At 38.1% G+C, this 21,690-nt stretch overlaps 1 protein-coding gene across 1 annotated transcript in view; it reads right to left on the reverse strand.

Annotated features, from left to right (window-relative positions):
* Positions 1-16,807, reverse strand: part of LOC113589461 (cytosolic phospholipase A2 gamma-like) — a 38,169-nt gene extending 21,362 nt beyond the window's left edge. The window contains exons 1-12 of the mRNA XM_027029143.2: positions 16,764-16,807; positions 10,319-10,430; positions 9,704-9,846; positions 9,221-9,419; positions 7,188-7,293; positions 6,923-7,063; positions 6,124-6,174; positions 5,775-5,921; positions 5,428-5,547; positions 4,652-4,738; positions 2,119-2,273; positions 389-554 (exon numbers count right to left, since the gene is read on the reverse strand). Of these exons, the coding sequence (XP_026884944.2) occupies positions 389-554; positions 2,119-2,273; positions 4,652-4,738; positions 5,428-5,547; positions 5,775-5,921; positions 6,124-6,174; positions 6,923-7,063; positions 7,188-7,293; positions 9,221-9,419; positions 9,704-9,846; positions 10,319-10,430; positions 16,764-16,807 (1,471 nt within the window). The remainder of the gene's footprint in view (positions 1-388; positions 555-2,118; positions 2,274-4,651; positions 4,739-5,427; positions 5,548-5,774; positions 5,922-6,123; positions 6,175-6,922; positions 7,064-7,187; positions 7,294-9,220; positions 9,420-9,703; positions 9,847-10,318; positions 10,431-16,763) is intronic.
* Between the last annotated feature and the right edge of the window lie 4,883 nt (positions 16,808-21,690).

The raw sequence follows: 21,690 nt of genomic DNA on the forward strand, positions 1-21,690 counted from the left end.
TGTTGAATATCCATTTACAATTGTATCTACTTTCACATTCTTCAAAATCATGTTCAACCTGGTCATGGGTTTCTTGTCTAATTCTTCTTTCTTTGAATGACTTCTTCAATCTCCTTCAGGAGTTTCTCCTTTGTGTTTTTGATATTTAAACCAGCTTTCTCCAAAAGATTACTGATCATTTCATCACTGTAAGCCAACTGAAAGGTCGTGTATTTGGTTTCGCACATCTTAACTTCACCTGAGGAAACAGACATTGATCATGTATAACACTGCTCTCTTTGTTACTTCATTTCAGGGTTTGAGGAAGATGTGGTTTGTGCTCGTATCTTGCATGCACAGTGAAGCTAGTTACACTTCTGAATGTTTGTTTACTGTATATTATAGTTACCTTTACAGTTCATAGCATTAAAAAGAGGCATGTGAATCACAACTGGAGCATTGGGGTTGTCCTTAAACACATAGAAGTCCTCTGGTTCTTCAATATTCTCTGGGTGTTCAACTGTAGGGAACGGAATCTGAAGATCTTTACACATTTGAGCAGCTTGATCCACTGTCTATAAGAGGGAATGCTCTTAATTAGCTGTGTGTGCATGTGTGCATGACTACAATAAAAGGTATCATTTAAACCATAAAAAAATTAAGCACAGTTAAAAGAAGTTTGTGATATTGCTTTATATATTTATTCTTAAATAAATTCCTACACATTTGCCTCAAAGAATGCAAAGATCTCTGAATATGCATTCACATGCCATTTACAAATGCTCACCCACAAAAGGTGATTACATTATGCTTGCTAGAACACATTGCCTACTACACTATTATAAAACACTAAAATATTGTCATCACATGACTAGCCAGCTATATAAGTGCTGGTGAATTAGCTCACATGACTCATGTGGACATCAGTGGGATTTCAGTAGGCTCTCAATAGTCTGGAATCGCAATTTATATAGCATGAATTAGTCTTGTCAAAGTAACAAACAAGATTTGGTCACAATCAGTTTTTTTTGTTTGATTTCATTTTTATCAGGGACAGTCCACATTCATCATTGTAAAGCAAATGCACCAGCAATATTCAGCTGTCTTATTATTAGCTGCAGTCCCTGAGGCAAACACGCAAGACACATTCAAATACACAACATACACACAAACGGCAATAGAAAGGCACATCTACAAAGGCATTCATAAATTCACAACAGCAGTCACAAAAGAGGTGACAAAGGTATCCACAAACAATAAGCAAACAAGACTAGTGCTAACAAAGGGGTATTTATATATGCAATGATTGGAACTAAGCAACTACTAACAGGTGAAGCGAGGGACACTGCTATCAGGGGGGCATGGTCACATGCAGTGGAAGGAATATAAACAGAAAGTACATAAATAGAAAGCTAATGGAGACATGCTGGGTAAGATGTAGAGAACTATGAACCTCTGCTGGCAAAGCATTTGTGTAATTTGAGAAAGCTGACTGACAATATATATATATTCCTAAATGGAACAACAAAACTGCCTCTCAAGGAAGATTTGATGAACCCTCACAACTTAAACTCTACAATCTTAAAGACGACACAAGCATTGGTAAAATCTATTATTCTTTCCAGCTTGTGGGATTGTATTTGGCAAGAATCGTGCAGGGATGATAGATTTAGTGTTTTCTATCTAACATTTCTAAGGTCTGTTTGCAAATTTCTGTACAGTTGTGCTATTAGCTTGGCCAGCTGGTCAGCCAGTAAGTTAAACGAGGAAGAAGTCTTGCATGAAAATCAAATTTTTCTGTCTCTGTAACTAAACTGCTTCTTAAATACTTCAAAATGAGCTACATTGGAGATGTTGATTAATCTTCTAAACCACTTATTCCAGTTCAGGTGTGGGGGGGACTCAGCAGCAGAGGACAGGAACTGACCCAGAACAGAGCAGTAGAACATCACAAGGCAGGATTCGACCCAGAACAGGACACCAGTTCATCACAGCGTGGTAAACTCACACTAGTCCAATTATTGTAAGAAAAACAGTTGTACCCAGACCCATAGTTAGCCAAGAAGAGTTTTCTTGAGTGTTGGGAATCTTTGTTATTACAGGTTATGTGTGTGTATGTGCCTGTTTGTGTTGTGTTACCTCAAATTGAACTCCAGAATTAAAATCAAGGGAAATGATGAGGTCAACGTTTCTTTCCTTTCGCAGTATGGATAAATAGGGTGAGTTGATTAACAGACCAGTGTCCTCATAGTGTCTTTTCTCTGACTTAAGGACGCTGGGGTGAACATCATCAACTGTTAATGAAAGACAAACAATACTCATTATATAAGATTTCATTAGTTGTTCAGGTATTTTGTACAATTTCCTTTTCTATTGCTTCTCTTGCATTAGGAATTAAAGTTTTCTAGGATGTTTAGAATGTTGTTAGAATGTCCAAAGTGTGTATGTGTGGGTGAGTATGTGTCTAGAACAATGAATTGTCTAGAGCAATAAATAAATTGGATAGGACAATAAATAAATGTGATGCCATGTTTAGAAAGAACACGTTAGACACTAGAAAATAAGAAATGTGAATATTCATGTAAGACTAATATAAGACTCTTAGGCCAGAGGGAAGGCTAGAAACAGATCTGAAAAGTCTACCCAATAACCACAAAATTTATCATTTAAACTTTTATAAAGCAGATATCAGACTTGGGTTTTACATTGCCACTTCAAATTATGAAGTGCTTGAGAACCGATGGCACCATCTAATAATTCTAAAACAAGTGTGGCCAAGCAGGATACCAAGAAAGTTAGCATTGCTAGTGGGAAACAAACTAAACTAGCAGAGCCTGTTGTAATTTGCGCTAATGTGATTACTAATAGAGTTAAGGAGTTATGTTTATTGGCTACTATGCAACAATGGTTGAAGTAATTGGAGAAAATAAAACAAGTCAGTAAGGTGATGGTGAGTCTCAAGTAGATATGACAGAGAGCAATGGTAGCAATGTTGGACTACAAATCAATGTGGATGCATTACTAAAGTGGTTGGATGAATCTTAAATTAAGATCTCTCAGATGAAAGATTAAAATAACTCCATAGGTGAACCAATGGAGAACATCACAAAATGCGAGTTACTAACTGAGGCAGACGTACTGTGGACTCTCAATAGAGAGGCTGTCAAACAGTGAAACAGTCAGATTAATTGCAGTCAACTGAGGTTTTACCATTCAAAAAAACCCACTTTTGTATTAGTTCAAAGTCTGGAAAGAAGACGTGGATTCTATTTTGTGTATATATTGCTGCTGGTAGTCTAAAAATTGTTAATCATGATGTAACAACAAACACTATATTGATGAAATTTAAATTAGCAGTAGGTCATTAAATGTTTATCACTCATTATAAATTAGGACACAAAGGAAAGTGGGGCAGGATCCAAGTGCTGGAATTAGCAAAGTTTCTGAAGGGTAATCACATTACCAGACTGCATAAACATACACAGACTAACCAATAGAGAAGTGTTTCTGAAGGGTAATCACATAACCAGACTGCATAAACATACACAGACTAACCAATAGAGAAGTGTTTCTGAAGGGTAATCACATAACCAGACTGCATAAACATACACAGACTAAACAATAGAGAAGTGTTTCTGAAGGGTAATCACATAACCAGACTGCATAAACATACACAGACTAACCAATAGAGAAGTGTTTCTGAAGGGTAATCACATAACCAGACTGCATAAACATACACAGACTAACCAATAGAGAAGTGTTTCTGAAGGGTAATCACATAACCAGACTGCATAAACATACACAGACTAAACAATAGAGAAGTGTTTCTGAAGGGTAATCACATAACCAGACTGCATAAACATACACAGACTAAACAATAGAGAAGTGTTTCTGAAGGGTAATCACATAACCAGACTGCATAAACATACACAGACTAACCAATAGAGAAGTGTTTCTGAAGGGTAATCACATAACCAGACTGCATAAACATACACAGACTAACCAATAGAGAAGTGTTTCTGAAGGGTAATCACATAACCAGACTGCATAAACATACACAGACTAAACAATAGAGAAGTGTTTCTGAAGGGTAATCACATAACCAGACTGCATAAACATACACAGACTAACCAATAGAGAAGTGTTTCTGAAGGGTAATCACATAACCAGACTGCATAAACATACACAGACTAACCAATAGAGAAGTGTTTCTGAAGGGTAATCACATAACCAGATTACATAAAGGAAGGAACAGACTAACCAATGAAGAAGTGTTTCTGATATGTAATGCAGTATTATTGTCATTAATGTGATTGATAGTCAGTAAGATAGTACTAAAAGAAATGAAACCTGATAACATAAAGACAGATACAGACTAAACAACGGAAGAGAAACGAGCAAAAATAGACAATCAAACTAGGAAGGTATCAAAAACTAAAATACAATGACTGATGAACCAAGGTAGGAAAACAAAAATACAGAAAGTTTAGGGGAAGGTGAGACACAGGTGAACATAAGGACAGGTGTTGACTGTAAGTACATAAAGATACATGCTAACCACTGAAACTTTTCATTAATCATACAATAAGAAACATTATATTCCACCATATAGAAACAAAACTGAATTGGTTTCATAACCAAAATAGAATACTCTGAGATTTTTATTTCCTACCTTTCATCTTGTAGAGAAAGTTGTATTTTGTTCCCCAGTCCCACTGAGAAACTTTCTCTATGCACTTAACAATGACTTTCCAAAAATCTGACAAGGTAAAATAAACAGATTAATTCACTTCTGGCTTTCAAAAGGAATCGATTACCAGTTTTAATAGAGATTACCACTGGAAACTAGGGGGAAAAAAACTTTTAGAATGTATAGAATCACTCCAGGACAAGTCCTAATGATTTACCTCTTGGGGGACAAGACCCTATAACCCACATCACATCTGGACAGAGCTGCCACCATTTTGTTTTGAACTGACATGATCCATGTTTAATAAATCTATAGTACCATGTCAGTTGCTGATGAGTAATAATTGGTTTACTTAGTGTCCTACTTAATGATGACTAATGGCTAGTTTAATTAATGTCCTTCTTAATAATGACCAGTGCCTGGTTTAATTAATGTCCTTCTTAATGATGACTAATGGAATGTTTCATTAGTGTCCTACTTAATGATGACTAATGGATGGCTTAATTAATGTCCTACTTAATCATGACACATGCTAACTGAATGTTAAATAAAAGCAAGATATGTGTTTTAGCTGCACTTCCTGCCATGTACATGTAGAAGAAATACAATACCAGCAGAAGTCACTGGCTGATCCAAGGTTCTAGATCTGTTTGTCATGTCCTGCTTCTTCAAACCTGTATAAACAATAGCTCACTAAAATGACAGGGTCATTGTTCTGAAAATCCATCAGTAACACACATCTCTGAGCCACTACTCACCCTTCAGCTCTGGGAACCAGTCAAAGAAAGAATGACAGACACTCAGGGTGTGCTTCTTTACGGTCTCTTCTGTGATTGAATCCTCAATTTTGACCTTTTGTCCATCTTTATCATGCTTTCCTAAAGAGAAAAACGTTTTTGTAGCATTTTTAAATGCTCCTTTAAACCGATACTATAATAATGAAGAAATAATAATACCTTATTATAAAGGAAACAGCTATTCTGAATATTGTGTCAGTAGAAAAACTGGATTCCCATTAAAGTACTTATTTATTATTTCAAATATTAAGAGTTTAAATAATGCATGTACTGTTCTTTATATTATGGAATATTTAGGTGAACAAAACCTTCCAGTAGTTCATTCATGTTGGTTACATAAATTGAAGGGTCATTTCCTTTGTGGAAACTGATATTCATCTCCAGAAGGTTGCACAACACCTGGTAACCTTCCTCCATATGTGGTCCTTGTAAAGTGGTGAAAGTGGATTTCATCTCTGATAGACAGGAAATGAAAAAAAAGACAAAACTTTAAAAGTTTGTTCTGGATTGCTAATATTGCTAATCACTAATAGAAACAGAGTCACATTGACTTTTTTTTACAGTTAGTTTTCTTGAGTTTTGAGAATTGAACACTTATTTATATTTTTGATATCAGGCACTTTTCCATACGTGTGAAAAAGTGTAGTATTTGTTTACGTATCCGGTTTCTTATCTCTTCCACATCAGCTAGTGCACTACCACACAGACCTGCAAAAATAAAAAAGTAATTAACAGAAATAAATTCAGAAGATTTAGCACAGAGAAAGCCAGGCTCCCATGCATTGTTTAAGTGTAGGGGGAGTCTGGTTAAGTGACGGAGGAGTCTGGTGAAGGAGTCTTGCATTTAGTCCAGGTTAGTATTTACACTGACATATTTACCACTGAAACTAAAGACATAAAATCACATGGCTACATCACATCCTGATTGAACAGTTTTTATGGTGTGTATTTTACAACAGTAACTGTGATAATCCCAATCAACCTATAACAATGCTCTGTGCCTGGCACAATGCAGTCGTGAGATGTGTATAAGGTTCTTCTACTAGCTAAAAACTGGTCAAAAGAAGAGCAGCTATAATGCTTTAAGGGGAAGAAACATCATGAATTCCTAATCCTAATTCCTAAGTATTAACAGACATGGTGTACCACTCAGCAAGGTAAGTCAGGTGGTAAATCTGACAGTCAGCGAGTTTCTTCTGTAGAGTCTTTATATCAAACTATAAAGAATATATGTTTTTATAAATAACAATTATAGAAAAAATATCACCTTCATTCTAGGAATTTTGAAGGTTTATACACAAAGTGTTTTGGTATAAATCTCACTCCACAGAGGAAAGTGCAGCAGGTATGTTTGGAGGGCTTCATTTGGTCTTGAGGATTCAAAGACCAAATGACCAAAGTCATAAAAAGCATAGGGCCGTGAAGGCTAAACCCCGCCCCCTTTTTCAGGTATTACCTTGTAGGTACATCATGTCAATCTCAGGCTGTTCCTTAGTTTTTGCCCCTTTCTCAAACTGACTTCCAAAAGATTTGGAATCCACAAAGGCTCCAGTCTGGGAGTAGCCGCACTCATGTGGAGTAATCTCAAACCAAGTGTCTATAAACAGAGCATATATAAAGTGTCTATAAACATTTCATACTATCATACTCGTGCACATATTCACTCACACACACACACACACACACACACACACACACACACACACAAGTGCAAAAAATACCTCTATTCAGTGTATTATGTTTGCACTTCTTGTCAATCACTGTATAGATGGGATATGGGTTGTTGGTGTTCTGTCCCCTCTGTTCTGTGAGTACATGATCATCAATCTGCAAAGGGATTACAGACTGCAGTTTTTGTGTATACATATTTAATTAAGTAAATGATAATAAATCTACCATGATTTTTGATTACATGTAATAAAGAATCATTTATGGTAAATGTAATATTGTAAATATGTTTAAAATGAAAATTCAGACTTCAGAAGTGTATATTTCACAAAATATCTGATGGACAAAAATGTATGTGCAATCTGTATATAATAATAATAATAATAATAATAATAATAATAATAATAATAATAGTAATAATAGCTCTCAACTCTGCCCATGACTCTTAACACCATGTGGTGTTGTTTCTATATCATTTTAGTTTACTCTTGACATTTTAATGTAACATGGTAGCCTGAGTGCCGAAGGGCGTGGGACAGGACGCACAGACTTCCTCGACATGGACGAACATTTATTCAATCACAGCATAAAGGACAAATGTGGCACTCACGTGAAAACACAAACAATGACCATGAGCACACTAAACACTAACGACTTTTAACATTTAACATGATATTAAACAAACAGATAAGACTTGATACATATAGTTACACTACACTAACAATGACCAATGCACTGCACACATAGACACAGGTTTAAATACACAGACAAGACAAGGTGCAGGTGTGTGCAGGCGTGGCCACAAACAAATATCCTCCCAAGTCACGTGGCGGGCCAAACCCCGTGAGTCGCGGGAGGTAAGCGTTCCGTGACAGAACTCCCTTCCAAGGGGCGTGGTTCCCAACGCGTCCGTCCAATGAACGCGAACCTCTGGGTGTCATGTACACATAAACACAAACACAGCAGAGCAGTGCCCACCCAGTACCAGGCAGGCCAGGTGCCTCCAGCAAGGGAGACCCTGCAGCTAAAAATGGACTTCCTAGCGGGAGGTGCGTAGGCATCCCCCGCACTGCTGCCTGGATCCCAGGACTTTTGGGAGAGGACTGCAACCGCTGTTCGGGTCTTCTCCGGAAGCGGAGGGGAACACTCCCAGGAATTTCTTGGGGGAGGCCTGAGGAGGACCGAGGGGCACCATGTCACAGCGCCTTATGTTTGTGTGTGGGCGCTATTATGTGTTTGCAGACTCAACGTTGTTAGGAGCGTACTGGATTATCCTGAGGGAGGCAGGGATGCTGCCTTTCTCCCTCGCGCTGCAAGGTCTCCTTTGCTGACGGCACCTGGTCCGCCTGGTTATGGGTGGGCACCCAGCATTGCCTTTTTGTGTTTTACTTGTACAAGGCACCCGGGGATTCGCGTTCATTGGACGGACGCGTCGGGAGCCGTGCACCCTTGGGAGGGGGTTTTGTCACAGAACGCTCGTCTTCCGTGAGCACGTGGTTTGGCCCGCCGCGTGCAGTGGGAGGGTCATGTTCGTAGCCACACCTGCACACACCTGTATTGTGTTAGTCTTTTGTGTATTTAAACTCTTGTCATTGTTTGCAGTGTTGTCGGCTGTTGGCATAATGTGTGAATGTAACATGTTAATGTAAGATGTATTCTTGTTTATCGTGTCTGTTTAATGTTAACCATTTCATGTTCTTTGTTTGTAATACGTTTGAGTGCCATTGTGTTTGTATGGTAATAAATGTTTATCCACGTCACTGGAGCCTGCGCGTTCCTGCCCCTCGCCGTTCTGTACTCGGGCCGTTACATTTAGTTACTCACTGACATGTAATGTTTAACAGTGACCAGTCATCATATCCTTGTGGTATTTGTTTCCAGGTAAATACCTACTTTAAATATAGTACAAATTTAAATAATACAATTTAGAAAGTGTACTAAGTATTGCACATTAAATTTTATTTTGGTGGGTTTTTACCAGAAACTACACTATGTCAAGAATAAATTATCTCTTAAAAATGTAGTCTGTAAAAATAAAATATGAAAAATGTGTTCTGACTACTGGCTCTGTGGACACTGTTCTTACCTCTTTCACTATATCAGACACAATGAATATTGCCCAGATATCGGTTACATTGAAGTTGTCCTTTTCACACATTTTTGCTAGCATTTTGTATTGTTCAGAGCAGGTGATTTTGCCTTGATTGAGCCTTTTGATGATGTTTTGTTTGACTGTCTCCATTTGGTTGGACCAGTCTGGTTCTTTGTACACTGATGCCATGCACCTTCAGAGGTCAGAGAGAAACACAATGTTTACATTAAAAAATAAATGTCTGGAATTCTCATATATTTGGATACCCCCATCAAGAAAAGAGATGTTACTGAATTGATTTGGTTTTTTTTGTTGAATGTCTACATTTAATTCATATTTGTGTATGTGCATTTTGTGTATGTGATTTTTTTTATAAAAAATTAATGATGTGCCATATTCAGGATGAGCATGTGAGGTGCTGCTCTATGTGTGGACATAATTAAAAAGTTAGAATAGCTATATATTCAGTATGAGTACCACGTAGATCCAGAGTCGCCACCGAGATACATGATGCAGTCCAGCAGTCTCTCTTCACTCAGCTGGCTCAGTGATCCCAGCAGTCCAATCATAGCTCTCTCCCCACCACCAGTGGCCGCCAGAGCAATGTTGGGCACCTCATCCTGCAGTCATTGAAACACACACCCTAAACCCACCACACATCTGGGAGACCCCCTGTAAGCCCATGAGCTTCACACAGTCTTTGTAGCACAGGTTTCTTGAAGACCAGGTACATTCACAGATGGAAAACTGATGGTCAGTGTTATGAGATATGTACAGATATTGTACAGATCTGAGGAAAATGTCATAATGTCATTGGTCGGCGCTCCAGTGTGGACACCCTATGAGCTGCATGGGCTACAGACATATCCCGCCCACACTTATCTTAAATCTTAACAGTCCCCATGTGTGTCCCTGCAAAACCACTAATCATGTTTTATATTTATTTATAGATGCTTATATTTAACTTCTATTATGTTGGTTTGAATAAAGATGGCAATATGCTTAAATATATGTAGCAAAATCATAATAGTGTAGCACAGAACAGTAGTATATTGTATAAAACTGAGGAATATATTTAAGAGTCTGATTTACCACACTGCAGAATATATTGTGCTCCTGAAGACACTGTTGAACAGTTGCTCTCCTGTTGGCCACATGTTGACTCTCAGACTCATTCAGAGAGTTGCCAATTCTCACTTCACTGCTACACACACACCACACAATAACAGGTAAAACAGGTAAGAACCTAATCTAGCTAAGTCATCTATAACACCAGCCCTTATTAAAGAGTCTTTCACTGTTGTGAAAGTTTTTGTTCAGTATATATGATTGAAGTTTTGTTGAGCTGGGACAACATGGCATGGTTACTCATAGATATAATAATAATAATAATAATAATTTTGGATAAACTGTAGTTTGTTTATGTGTTTGGTAGGGAGACCATAAAAAGAGTTACAATAATCAATGTGGGGGGAAAAATTAAGGCATGAACCAGAGTTTTGGCATCACTCAGTACGCGTAATGGCCAGAGTGTCACATTACAAAGATGAAAAAAGCAGCGTGAGTTAATGACAAACTGTCACATACATTATTACACATAACGTGTTCCTGATGTGTCTCTAATGTAGGCCTCAGAAGTGAGGGCGGAATTGAACTTCACAGTAGGATATTTAGAAGTGGTTGTAAGCCTCATTTATATAGTGCCTGTAGCAATGGGAATTCTGACCTGACTTATTCAGTGTTATAAAATAATGAAGAGAAGTAGTACAAGTCCAGATCCTTCAGGAAACCTTTTGAACAACAGGTGCAGGGGGCGATCTGTGTTTACCGATAGGGAAATGTTGCCTGTTAGGTAGGAATATATTAGTCTAATATTGTTCCTGATATGCCAATGGAAGAAAGATACACATCCACATTAATGTTATTGTTGAATGCTATTTGTTGTCTTCGAAAAAAAAACAACAACATTTGATTGTGTGTTGTTTGTACACTATCACCATTTTGTATCCATCACAGTATTTTAATTCATTGTGCTGATGCAGTAAAATTAGTAATCAGTTCATTACAAAGCTGGTTAGTCCCGCTTGCAGAAAATGGACAGTGCTTTGTGTGCCTCCTGAAATCATTCATCTTTACTAATTCCTGTTTTGGATTATTCAGAGTGGACATAGTTTCAGTGACTCTGGAGGATCTGGATTGATCTGCTTGTCTGGACCACTTAGACATACACCTCTCAAAGCAGATGTGTTGTTGCCTCTTTGATGGACCCAAAACTATTCACAATAAAGAAAAATGCTTTTTTTCTTTCTTTGGCTGAGATGCTGGCATCTTTAAATTGTAATCCTGGTTTAAGATCCTGGCTGGACCTGATTTTTAATCCTTGAATTTACAGCTTGTAAATTACAGCCTCACTGGCTTGATTTCCTGTTTACATGAGACATCACAGAACATCAATTGATACAGAAGGATGAAATCTTAGGACCCGCTTACAAACCAGACTATTTTAATATAAACTACTAAATGCAGATAAATAACTTAATATTCAATAATGTGACTCCCTAAATCTCTTTCAGATTGTTGATAGTCCTACAAGACCTAATCTAAAATGTCCTGAAAAATCATTAATCAATTGATCTAAAACTAACAAATGATCCCCATAAATACATGTTTGCTTCAGTATTTGTTAATGATATCAGTGACCACTGCATTATTGCTATGGTTAGAGACACAAAAATTCCCAAAACCATGCCATGCATTATTCTAAAGCATGACATTTTAAAAGTTTTATGGAACAAGCATTCTTCATGATCTGTTTGACTTTGAATGTGAGAACATTGATATTATTCCATTTATATAGTGCCTTTCACAGACACAGGGTCACTTTACAATGATAGTGGGGGAAAAATAATAATAAATGAAAAAGAATAATAAGGAAATAAAATTGACACAAATTGACAAAACACAATAATTAACAAATATGGATAAGAAAATAGGTTATGAAAAGTGTTGGGAAAAGAGATTTGTTTTAAGTTGAGATTTGAAGGAGGAGAGTGTGGAGCAGAGATGGAGAGACTAAGTTCAAATGTTCCATAGTTTTGGGGCCATGACACTAAAGGATCTGCCTACTACAGACACCATTCTAAACTTGGGGATGGAGAGGAGATCTGCGTTAGAGGAACAAAGTGTACGGGTGTAAGAATTGAGCTAGATAGGGAGGTGCAAGACCGTGCAGAGCTTTGTATGTAAGAAGGAGGATTTTGAACTGAATGTGTTCAGGGATGGGGAGCCAGTGTAGCTGATGTAGACTAGGAGTGATGTGGACTGATTTCCTTATATGAAGGAGGATTCTTGCTGCTGAGTTTTGGACATATTGGAGCGGATGGTTTTGTTAGGGATGCCAATGAGGAGAGAATTACAGTAATCAAGATGGGAGGTGATGAAGGCGTGAACCAAGGTCCCAGCATCGTGTGTGGAGAGCATGGGCCTAATCCTAGCAATATTAAGGAGCTGAAAAATCTTTTGACCAGAGACTTGACATGGGGTTCAAAAGAGAGAGAGAGGAGTCAAAGAGTATGCCAAGGATCCTAACCGTGGATGAGGAACTGATCAACATACCATCCAGATTTAATTTAAGATTGGAGAATTTTTATATTTTGGACTTCAGGCCAATAAGTAGAAATTCCATTTTATCAGAATTGTGTTTTAAGAGGTTTATGCTCATCCACTGCTTGAGATCTTGGATACAGGATAATAAAACAGGAGGTGGTAGGGTAGTGTTAGCCTTGGTGTTAATATAGATGTTAGTGTCATCTGCATAACAGTGGAAATGAAGCACCATGCCTGTGGAGAATCTGACCAAGGGGTATCATATAGATAATGAAAAGTAGAGGGTCAATGACAGATCCCTGGGGAACACCTTGAGTGATGGTAGCAGTTTACCTAAAACAACATAAAACAACATAATGTGTTCTATTAGAAATATAGAAAGAGAACCATTCAAGAACCAAGTTAGTAATGCCAATGGTTGAGAGGTAGGCAATGAGCATGTTATGGTTAATTGTATTAAATACGGCATTTAAATCTAGAAGGAGGAGAATACTCAGCTCACCAGAATCAGCAGAGAGAAGATCATTTAGAACATGTAAGAGGGCTGTCTCAGTGCTGTCCATGGGACAGAAACCAGATTGAAAAGTTTCAAATAGAGCCGGTGTATTTAAGAAAGACTGCAGTTGAGAAGCTACAACTATTTCTAAAACCTTGGCCAGAAAGGGGAGATTGGAAAAGGGCTGGTAATTATCAAGAAGTGCAGCATTTAGTCCAGGTTTTTTAAGAATGGGAGTGAGAGCTGAGGTTTTGAGAGGTGAAGGAACATAACCTAAGGTAATCTCAGACATTAGGGAAGGTTGGGTGAGCGAGAAGGCAGAAGATTGCTCAGCGGCAGAGGTGAGAAGGTTGTCCCCATAATCGGATGTAGGGAGAGCAGGGGGAAAAACTGGTTTATTTTGGTTATTTTTAAATTAAAGAATCTAAGGAAACCTTCACATTGTTCAATAATTCCAGATGGAAAGAAAAATGGAGGCTGGAGGAGCTTATTAATAGTGAAAAAGAGAGTTTGGGGCTTATGTCCGGGACTATTGATAACAGAGGAAGTAAAGTGTGAGCGGGCAGTATTTAGAGCTGACCTATAATTAAGCATATGGTCGGAATAGGCTACTTTATGACCAGTGAGACAAGTTCTCTTATAGAGGCGCTTAAGGTGCCGACCTTTGGTTTTCAGGGTGGAGCAGAACAACCACAGGGAACCTGCCTGGACTTCACAGGTGCTACCTTTTCATGGAAATGTTATATACAGAGAAAATATCATGAGAAAAGGACAGTTTTGAAACTGACATCAGGGGAGAGAAGTAGAGGTGAGCAGAGAAAGTGAGAGGGTCAACAGCTTTGATATTACGGAAAGAGATGAGAGATTAAGTGCATGGCCGAGTGACTGAGATGCTAACAGTGGGTTCAATAAGTTTATCATCAGAGATGCCAAGTAACGATCCACCAAGAGAAGTAATATCTAAACCAGAAGAGCAGATTCACTCTAATGTGCGACCATGAGAGTGGGTTGGAAAATCAACATGTTGAGTCAGAGAAAAATAGTCAAGCACAGATAGGAATTCAACTGAAAATGAACAATCAGTGTCAACATGGATATTAAAGTCCCCTAGCACAACCATCGCTGAACACATTGCACTGGCCAGAGTAGCAAGTTCATTGAATTCTGACAGAAAGTCTGAAGATGTACTGGGAGGCTGGTAGATTAACAAAAACAGTACTGGTAAGGAAACAGTTAGCTTCAACACCAAATATTCAAATGAGGAGACCTCATGAAAGGTACAGGCAGAGACATTAAGAGTGTTGTTATAGACAGCAGCCAGACCACCACCTTTTCCTGGACTCTGGGCTTAGCCAAATAATTATGGCTACAGCAAGTAATGCCAAGTAGCATGTAGGTGGAAGAGTCCAGGCGATAGCAGGAACAGAAGCTGCGGAGTTGTAATGGCATGTATTGGAGCAGCATAGCCCAGTAGTGATAGGCAGGTAGGCCAGCCACCAAATAGAATGCAAAAAATAGAAAAAAAGACACTGCATACAACCAGAAAAGATCATGGCAGATATTTATTGACAGAGAACCAGTCCACATCGGTAGAAAAAGCCCTGGCCAGTCGACTCGGACCTATTTACCATACTACGTTAGACATCCTGCTATACCAATCAACAACCAGCCCAAGAACAGCAAGAACACACATTGCAACCAAACATATCCAAGTGCTGGCAGCCAACAACTTTAAAGAGCATTTAAAAACTAACCCAAAAAAGAAGCAGCCAAAGTGAAGGTTAGTAGGGAGAGGGCTCGCAGTAAGAATGCAGGTAAGGTTGAGATGCACCCACACAGAACATAAACCAAAAAAAAAATGTAATCAAATTATGATCCGTGAAAGAAAAACATAGCAGCAAAAAATAAAAGATCTGGCGAGAAGCGACAGCAACAAGGGCACCAAGCACACTCCCACCCGAGTCCATGTGATCAATCCCTGGAAATGTTTGAAGAGTATTAAATTTATAACATGGAAATAAAAATAGTAGGGCTTCCTTCATATACTGTTAAGGAATCTAATAAAATTACTCAGAAGGTAGAAATGCTTAATTGTTTTAACATTTTATTACCTCCAGTTCTTTGTTCAATTCTTACAAAATCAATCATGAGAGATCTCTTATTGTTGGTTCTTACAATCATGCTACCTTTAGTTTTAATCTGGTTACTGTGATTGAGGTGCACAAAGCCCTCCACTTTTATATACAAGAAAATCAGCAGGTCCTGATGACTTGGAGCCTTACTTTCTTAGGCTAGCAGCTGATATTATACCAACACCTATCTAAGGGCGTACCCCAAGGATTGGGCTTGGGTCCACTTATATTTATTTTATGTATTAACCCTATTGGTCAAAATATTTACATATCTTTTTAATATTTGCTTTTGTTCTTTCCCTGGTGAAAGGTGGAGAATCAACCATTTTAGACTATAGGCCTATCTCAATGACAAAATTCTACCTTTATCTCAATGACACTGTGATATATTGTCTTTGTTAGCTCTAAATATTTTTTAATGCTGAAAAATGTAAGGTTCAGAATGCAGCAGCATGAGTGGTCTTCAACCTTCCAAAGTGCACACACTGATATTCATGTACAAAGCCAAAAATGGACTAGCCTGATCTATACCTTGAGTAATTCGAGCCTCAGGTATGGCTCTGCTTGAAACACCATGCTTCAAGTCTCATGGTAGACAAGCATCAAAACTATTCTCTGTCCTGGCCCCCAGATGGTGGAACAAACTTGCTCTGTCTGTCTGGTCTGGGCAGCACAGTCCCTTGCAGTCTTCAAACACATTCTGAAGACTTATCTATTTTTGGAATATTTGGAATGACCACTGATCCTGCACCAGTTTGGTAACCAAAACTCTAGCATGTATGCTTTGATATTGTTTGTTATTGCACTTATCATTGTCTGAGATAGAGCTTATAGGCATTTTGCATTTCTAGGCATCAGCAATGATTCCTGTATTTCAATACTAGTCTAGTTCAATGGTATCTTGAACTCTAGCCAACTGTACAGGCTATGATACATTCTATGAGTAAATAACAAAGCACTTTTGTAAGTTACTCTGGATAAGAGCTTCTGTCAAATGTCGTAAATGTAAATGTAATGTGGCACGGGTAAACTGAATGTAAATCGTGTGACTTGAAACTCATTTTGAATGTTGATAATACAAAGTTCCTGATGTTTTCTAAAGAAAAAATAAATAGACTAAACCTTCCTTCTAGTACCACTTTTCATGGCTTCAAGATAACTCAGTACAAGTTCTTAGGGATGATAATTCATGATTATCTCTCTTTTAAGCCCCACATTCAACAAACTGTAAAAAAAAAAAAAGAAGTTGAAAATCAATTTTTACTTTAGAAACAAGTCTTGAAATTGTAGAGCTCTTACTCACCATTTCTCTTTTTCTTTTCGAGGTAGATGGTCAGTGTCATCCATCCGTCGGCTAAAACATAGGAATGTTTTTATATCAAAGGCTATTCTTGGACTGCTTCCATTTTATTTACAGATCTACATTTTTCAGAAAATAGAACATTAGGGGAGGTCACAGTCTTCGCTCTCAGGAGGTTTTCATGCTATCAGTCTGTACTAAGCTGAGGAAGGGGGTGTTTAAGTATGCTGTACTTGCTTCCTGGAATCAGTTTAAAAATTGCTTTAATCTCCAGCAGCTGGTCTCCTTGGAAGAGTTTCATTTTTAAAGATTTGGAGGCAAGCACATTTAGGTGTAGTTGTTTTCACTGATTTTTAGTATCTCTGTTTGGCTTGAATGCTGATGATAGTGTTGTTTTTCTTGGCTATATATCTGAAGATATATATCTCTGTAACCCTGTCAGTTGTGTTGCTGCCTGTCTTGGCCAGAACTCCCTTGTAAGAGAGATTTCAATAAGAAGTATCCTGGTTAAATAAAGGTTAATAATAATAATAATAATAATAATAATAATAATAATAAAGTTATGATGGACTTGATTATTATGATGGGGATCAGACATAGTAATGCTATTTAGCATCTCATGAGGAGCTAGTGTGGGTCCTTGAGGAGAAAAGGAGTTAGACTTGACAACTCTGGGGAAATGTCAATATAGCTTATTAACTTTGTCCTGAAAAAAGTGTGGAAAACTTGACACCGTTTAGACTTTAAGCATTCAGACATTCAAAATGCAAGTATTTTCACAACAACATGTAGACATTAAACATAGATTGAATGTATTAGATGGTACCTTAAATGCTGTTTTATGAGTTAGTGTAAAATCATTATTTGCTTCAAAGCAAAATAAGAATCTTAAACAACACCTTTGTTTGTGGCCCATCAGAGACAAAAGGGGAGATGTGGTAAAAGGCACAAGTCTGAAAACAGAGGAACATAATTTTGTGAACACATTAAACAGTCATTAAATATATATATATATATATATATATATATATATATATATATATATATATATATATATATATATATATATATATATCTCCAGGATTGTGCAGTCTTCAGTGTTAAATTACCTTAAAAAACTGGGCAAACCTTAAAAAGATGAGGGTGATTGTCTATCAACATGTCATGTATTCCACCAGATGTTTTCATACATACTTTGGACCATTGTTATGCAGTGTTTAAGGACTCTCGGTGGCAGGATAACAGCATGAGAACAGAAGGACCCCCAGAAAGGAGCAGTTCCATCCAGAGACTGTAAGACCAGACAGACCTACTTGTGCACCACATGGATTTACTACAAGAAAATCAGTGCCTCATACATGGATCCTGGAAGTCCTGAGGCTGTATAACATAAACAGACACTAAGAGCCTTGATCAAGAACTCAGTGGGGCTGTGGAAGACAACACTAGAGGCCAACTTCAGACTTCAGGAGCACAAGCCACCATCAAATGTGATATTTACCAAGGAGATGCCCTGTCCCTGCTGCTGATCTGAATAGGCCTGAACCCCCTCAAGGAAATAATCTCCAAGAGTAGCTACAAATGCTGGCTACAAAATAGAGCAAACTTTAGCCACCTCCTTTACATGGATGAGATCAATCTTTATGCCAGAATTGAATGAGACATTGACTCGCTAATCCATCTCACCAGGATATAGAGTAATTACATCAGAATGTCATTCAGACTGAATAAGTGTAGTTGGATAGTTACAAGTAGAGGGAAGGTAATCAGAACTGAGGGGAGTGTACTACCAGAAAGCAACAAAGTAGATGTTGGGGGCAGCTACAGGCACCTTGGAATTGCACAAGCAAATGGAAACCATGCAGAAGCCACAAAGAAAGCACCCAAATATTTACAAAGAGTGAGACAAGTACTGACAAGTCAGCTAAATGGGAAGAACAAGATAGATCCATGTTATCAACACCTATGCTCTACCAGTCATCAGATACCCCACTCGTGTAATCAGCTGGCTAAAGGAGGAAATGAAAACCACTGTCATCAATGCATGGAGGGTTTCATCCTAAATTCAGCACTCTGAGACTATACACAAAGCAGAAGGGGTCTGAAGATTAGTGAACATCAGTGTCACTATCCAGGATAAAATATCAAAGATCCAAGAGTATGCCAGGAAGATGACACCAAGTGATGAAGTGCTTAGAGAGTATCTCAGGCAGCAGAAAGCTAAGGAGGATGGGAATGAGGATGAGCAGGAACCATCATGGGAGGATAAACCCTGCGTGGTATGTACCAACAGAAAATAGTGGAAGTGGCTGATATGGAGAAATCCTACCAATGGCTGAAAAAGGATTAAATGAAAGACAGCACAGAGGCACTAATTATGACAGCACAGGAACAAGCTCTGAAGAGGTTGGGATCTACCACACTAGGCAGGACCCCAGATGCAGGCTGTGCAAAGAGGCCCCTGAGACAATCCAGCACATAACAGCAGGATGCAAGATGCTAGCAGCAGACTTTACATGGTACACCATAACCAAGTGGCAGGCATAGTATACAGAAACATTTGTGACAAGTACAGGCTGGAAGTTCTGAGGTGGAACCTCAAAGTGGAACAAACCCCTAAAGGAGGTGAAGAATCAGAGAGCTAAGAGCTTATGGGACATCCAGATCCAGACTGACAAAATGGCAATGGATAACCAACTGGAGCAGAAGAAGGCTGTAGTGATAGATGTAGATGTAGCAAGCCCAAGTGATTGCATCATCAGAGACAAGGAATGCAAAAAGCTTGACAAATACCAAGGGCTGAGAGAAGAGCTTTAAAATATGTGGGAGGTGAAGGCAATAATGTTCCTGTGGTAATCAAAGAACTATGGGCTGTGACCCCCAAACTGGAAGAGTGGCTCTAGCAGTTCCTAGTAACAATATCCGAGATCTCCGGTCAGATGAATACAGTTGTGGGAACAGTTAGGAATGTCCACAGAACCCTCAAGCTCCCAGGACTTTGGTAGAGGAAACGAGCATAAAGGTAAAAGAATGTTATATATATTTATATATATTGTTATGATTGTGTTTATGTTCATGTGTATGTTCATGTGTTGCGTGTCTGTTTCTTTTCTCCTTGTTTATTCCAGATTCCATGCAAGGTTTCCTCTCCCTTTGTGACCTTGACTCTGCTCCCTTCCTCTTCAGGTTTACTGGCCCCTCTCAGTGGCAGAAGAAAAGAGAGACCCCCCCCCTCACCACCACCAACTTTGGTTGCTGTTTTACATATGTATAGATTGTATAGTACTTTGGCGTTGGATACTGGTGGTATTTTTGTTGGATGTGAGTTGTGTCTCTGTTTATGTGTTGGGTAATTAGGGTAGTCTCCTGATTATGTGTTAGGTAATTAGGGCAGTCTTTATGTTTCTTTTTGTTAGGATTATTTAGTGTGCATTTTCCTTCATTAGTGTGGGTCTTGTTTGTATCACTTCCAAAGCAAATTGTACCAGTGTGTTTGTTTGTAAAAAATTACTTCTTTATTTATACACTAATAAACAAAAGAGATTACCATTTGTGATTCTGATTCTTTTTTTAACAGGTGCTGTTATCATCATTCCTTTTACTTGCTATGGCCCCTAGATGAGGTCGTAACAACATTATATATATATACCCCTTATGGAGTACAGTGATACATTTTGCTACTTCTTTACTACAGTACATTTATTATCATCAGTGAGAGTGGATGACCTTCTAATAGTGAATGTGAGTAAAGAACATCAGCAATGGTAGATTGTGATGGCCTTTAGATCATGAAGGCATTGTTTATATGTACTCATCAATTCACCATCATTGAACAATCTATGAACAATGAACACTATATTCACTACAAGATAGCTACAAAATAAGCTTTTAAAAAATGAAAATGAAGCACATACCTTCACTGAAGTCCTCACAAAACATTGAACTTCAGGGATTTTATAGCCAGAGTTTGTTTGTGGCTGTGTAAAGAAAAGAGTAACCTTTTAAATGTATAGGATATCACACCAAGGAGGAGGGAGGGCTTTATGGTTTCCAAATTATTCAAACCATTTCCTTGTTCAGTGGGTGTGTGCATGTCTGTATGTGTGTTTGTGCGTGTTTGGTTGTAATAATTCCTGCCTGTCAATGACAACAATTTTGACAACAATGACAATGACAATAACAAGTTATAAATGCATGTAATATCTAACTGTATATACACATTGAGAAATTACACTGTAAAAAGTCCAACTGATTGAATAAATTACATTGCATATGTACCATTTCCATCTTCAGTACATGGATGACATCTAGTTGTGTGCCAAAACAGAAACACACAGTGGCTCCAGGATGCAAGTTGCAGGTGAAAAACACACACTAAAAGTCAGACACTGAGAGACATGCCAAGTGGCATGGAGTTTGTTTGATTTATAAGATTGTTCTGTCAAATGTGTATCTTTCCTGAACACCCGATGGCTAATTCAGTGTGATGCTTCACTTTACAATTAGATTTTGACAATCGTATGAAAGTATATGTTACTCAATGATCATGTCTTCAATAAAAATTTACTTATTTTGCTAGCTTGATCTTAGCATTATTTCATTCAGTTTCAAATAAAAAATCAAATCAAATGTATTTATATAGCGCATTTTACAACAGATGTTGTCACAAAGCAGCTTTACAAATGTCCAAGTCCAAGCCACTAGTGAGTTAGCCAAGGGTGACAGTGTCAAGGAAAGACTCCCTAGAGCATGAGGAAGAAACCTTGAGAGGAATCATGAGTCAAAGGGGGGGGGGGGGGGGATTTTCTGGCCGACAACGTTCACCACAATAGTAACAATTTTAAGAGAAAAATAAATAAATAATAATAAAATGAAAACATAATGAAAGCATTTAAAGTTTAGTCCAGTTTTGTAAAAGTCCTAGACCTGT

Source organism: Electrophorus electricus, chromosome 4, assembly GCF_013358815.1.
Source record: "Electrophorus electricus isolate fEleEle1 chromosome 4, fEleEle1.pri, whole genome shotgun sequence".
NCBI lineage: Eukaryota > Metazoa > Chordata > Actinopteri > Gymnotiformes > Gymnotidae > Electrophorus > Electrophorus electricus.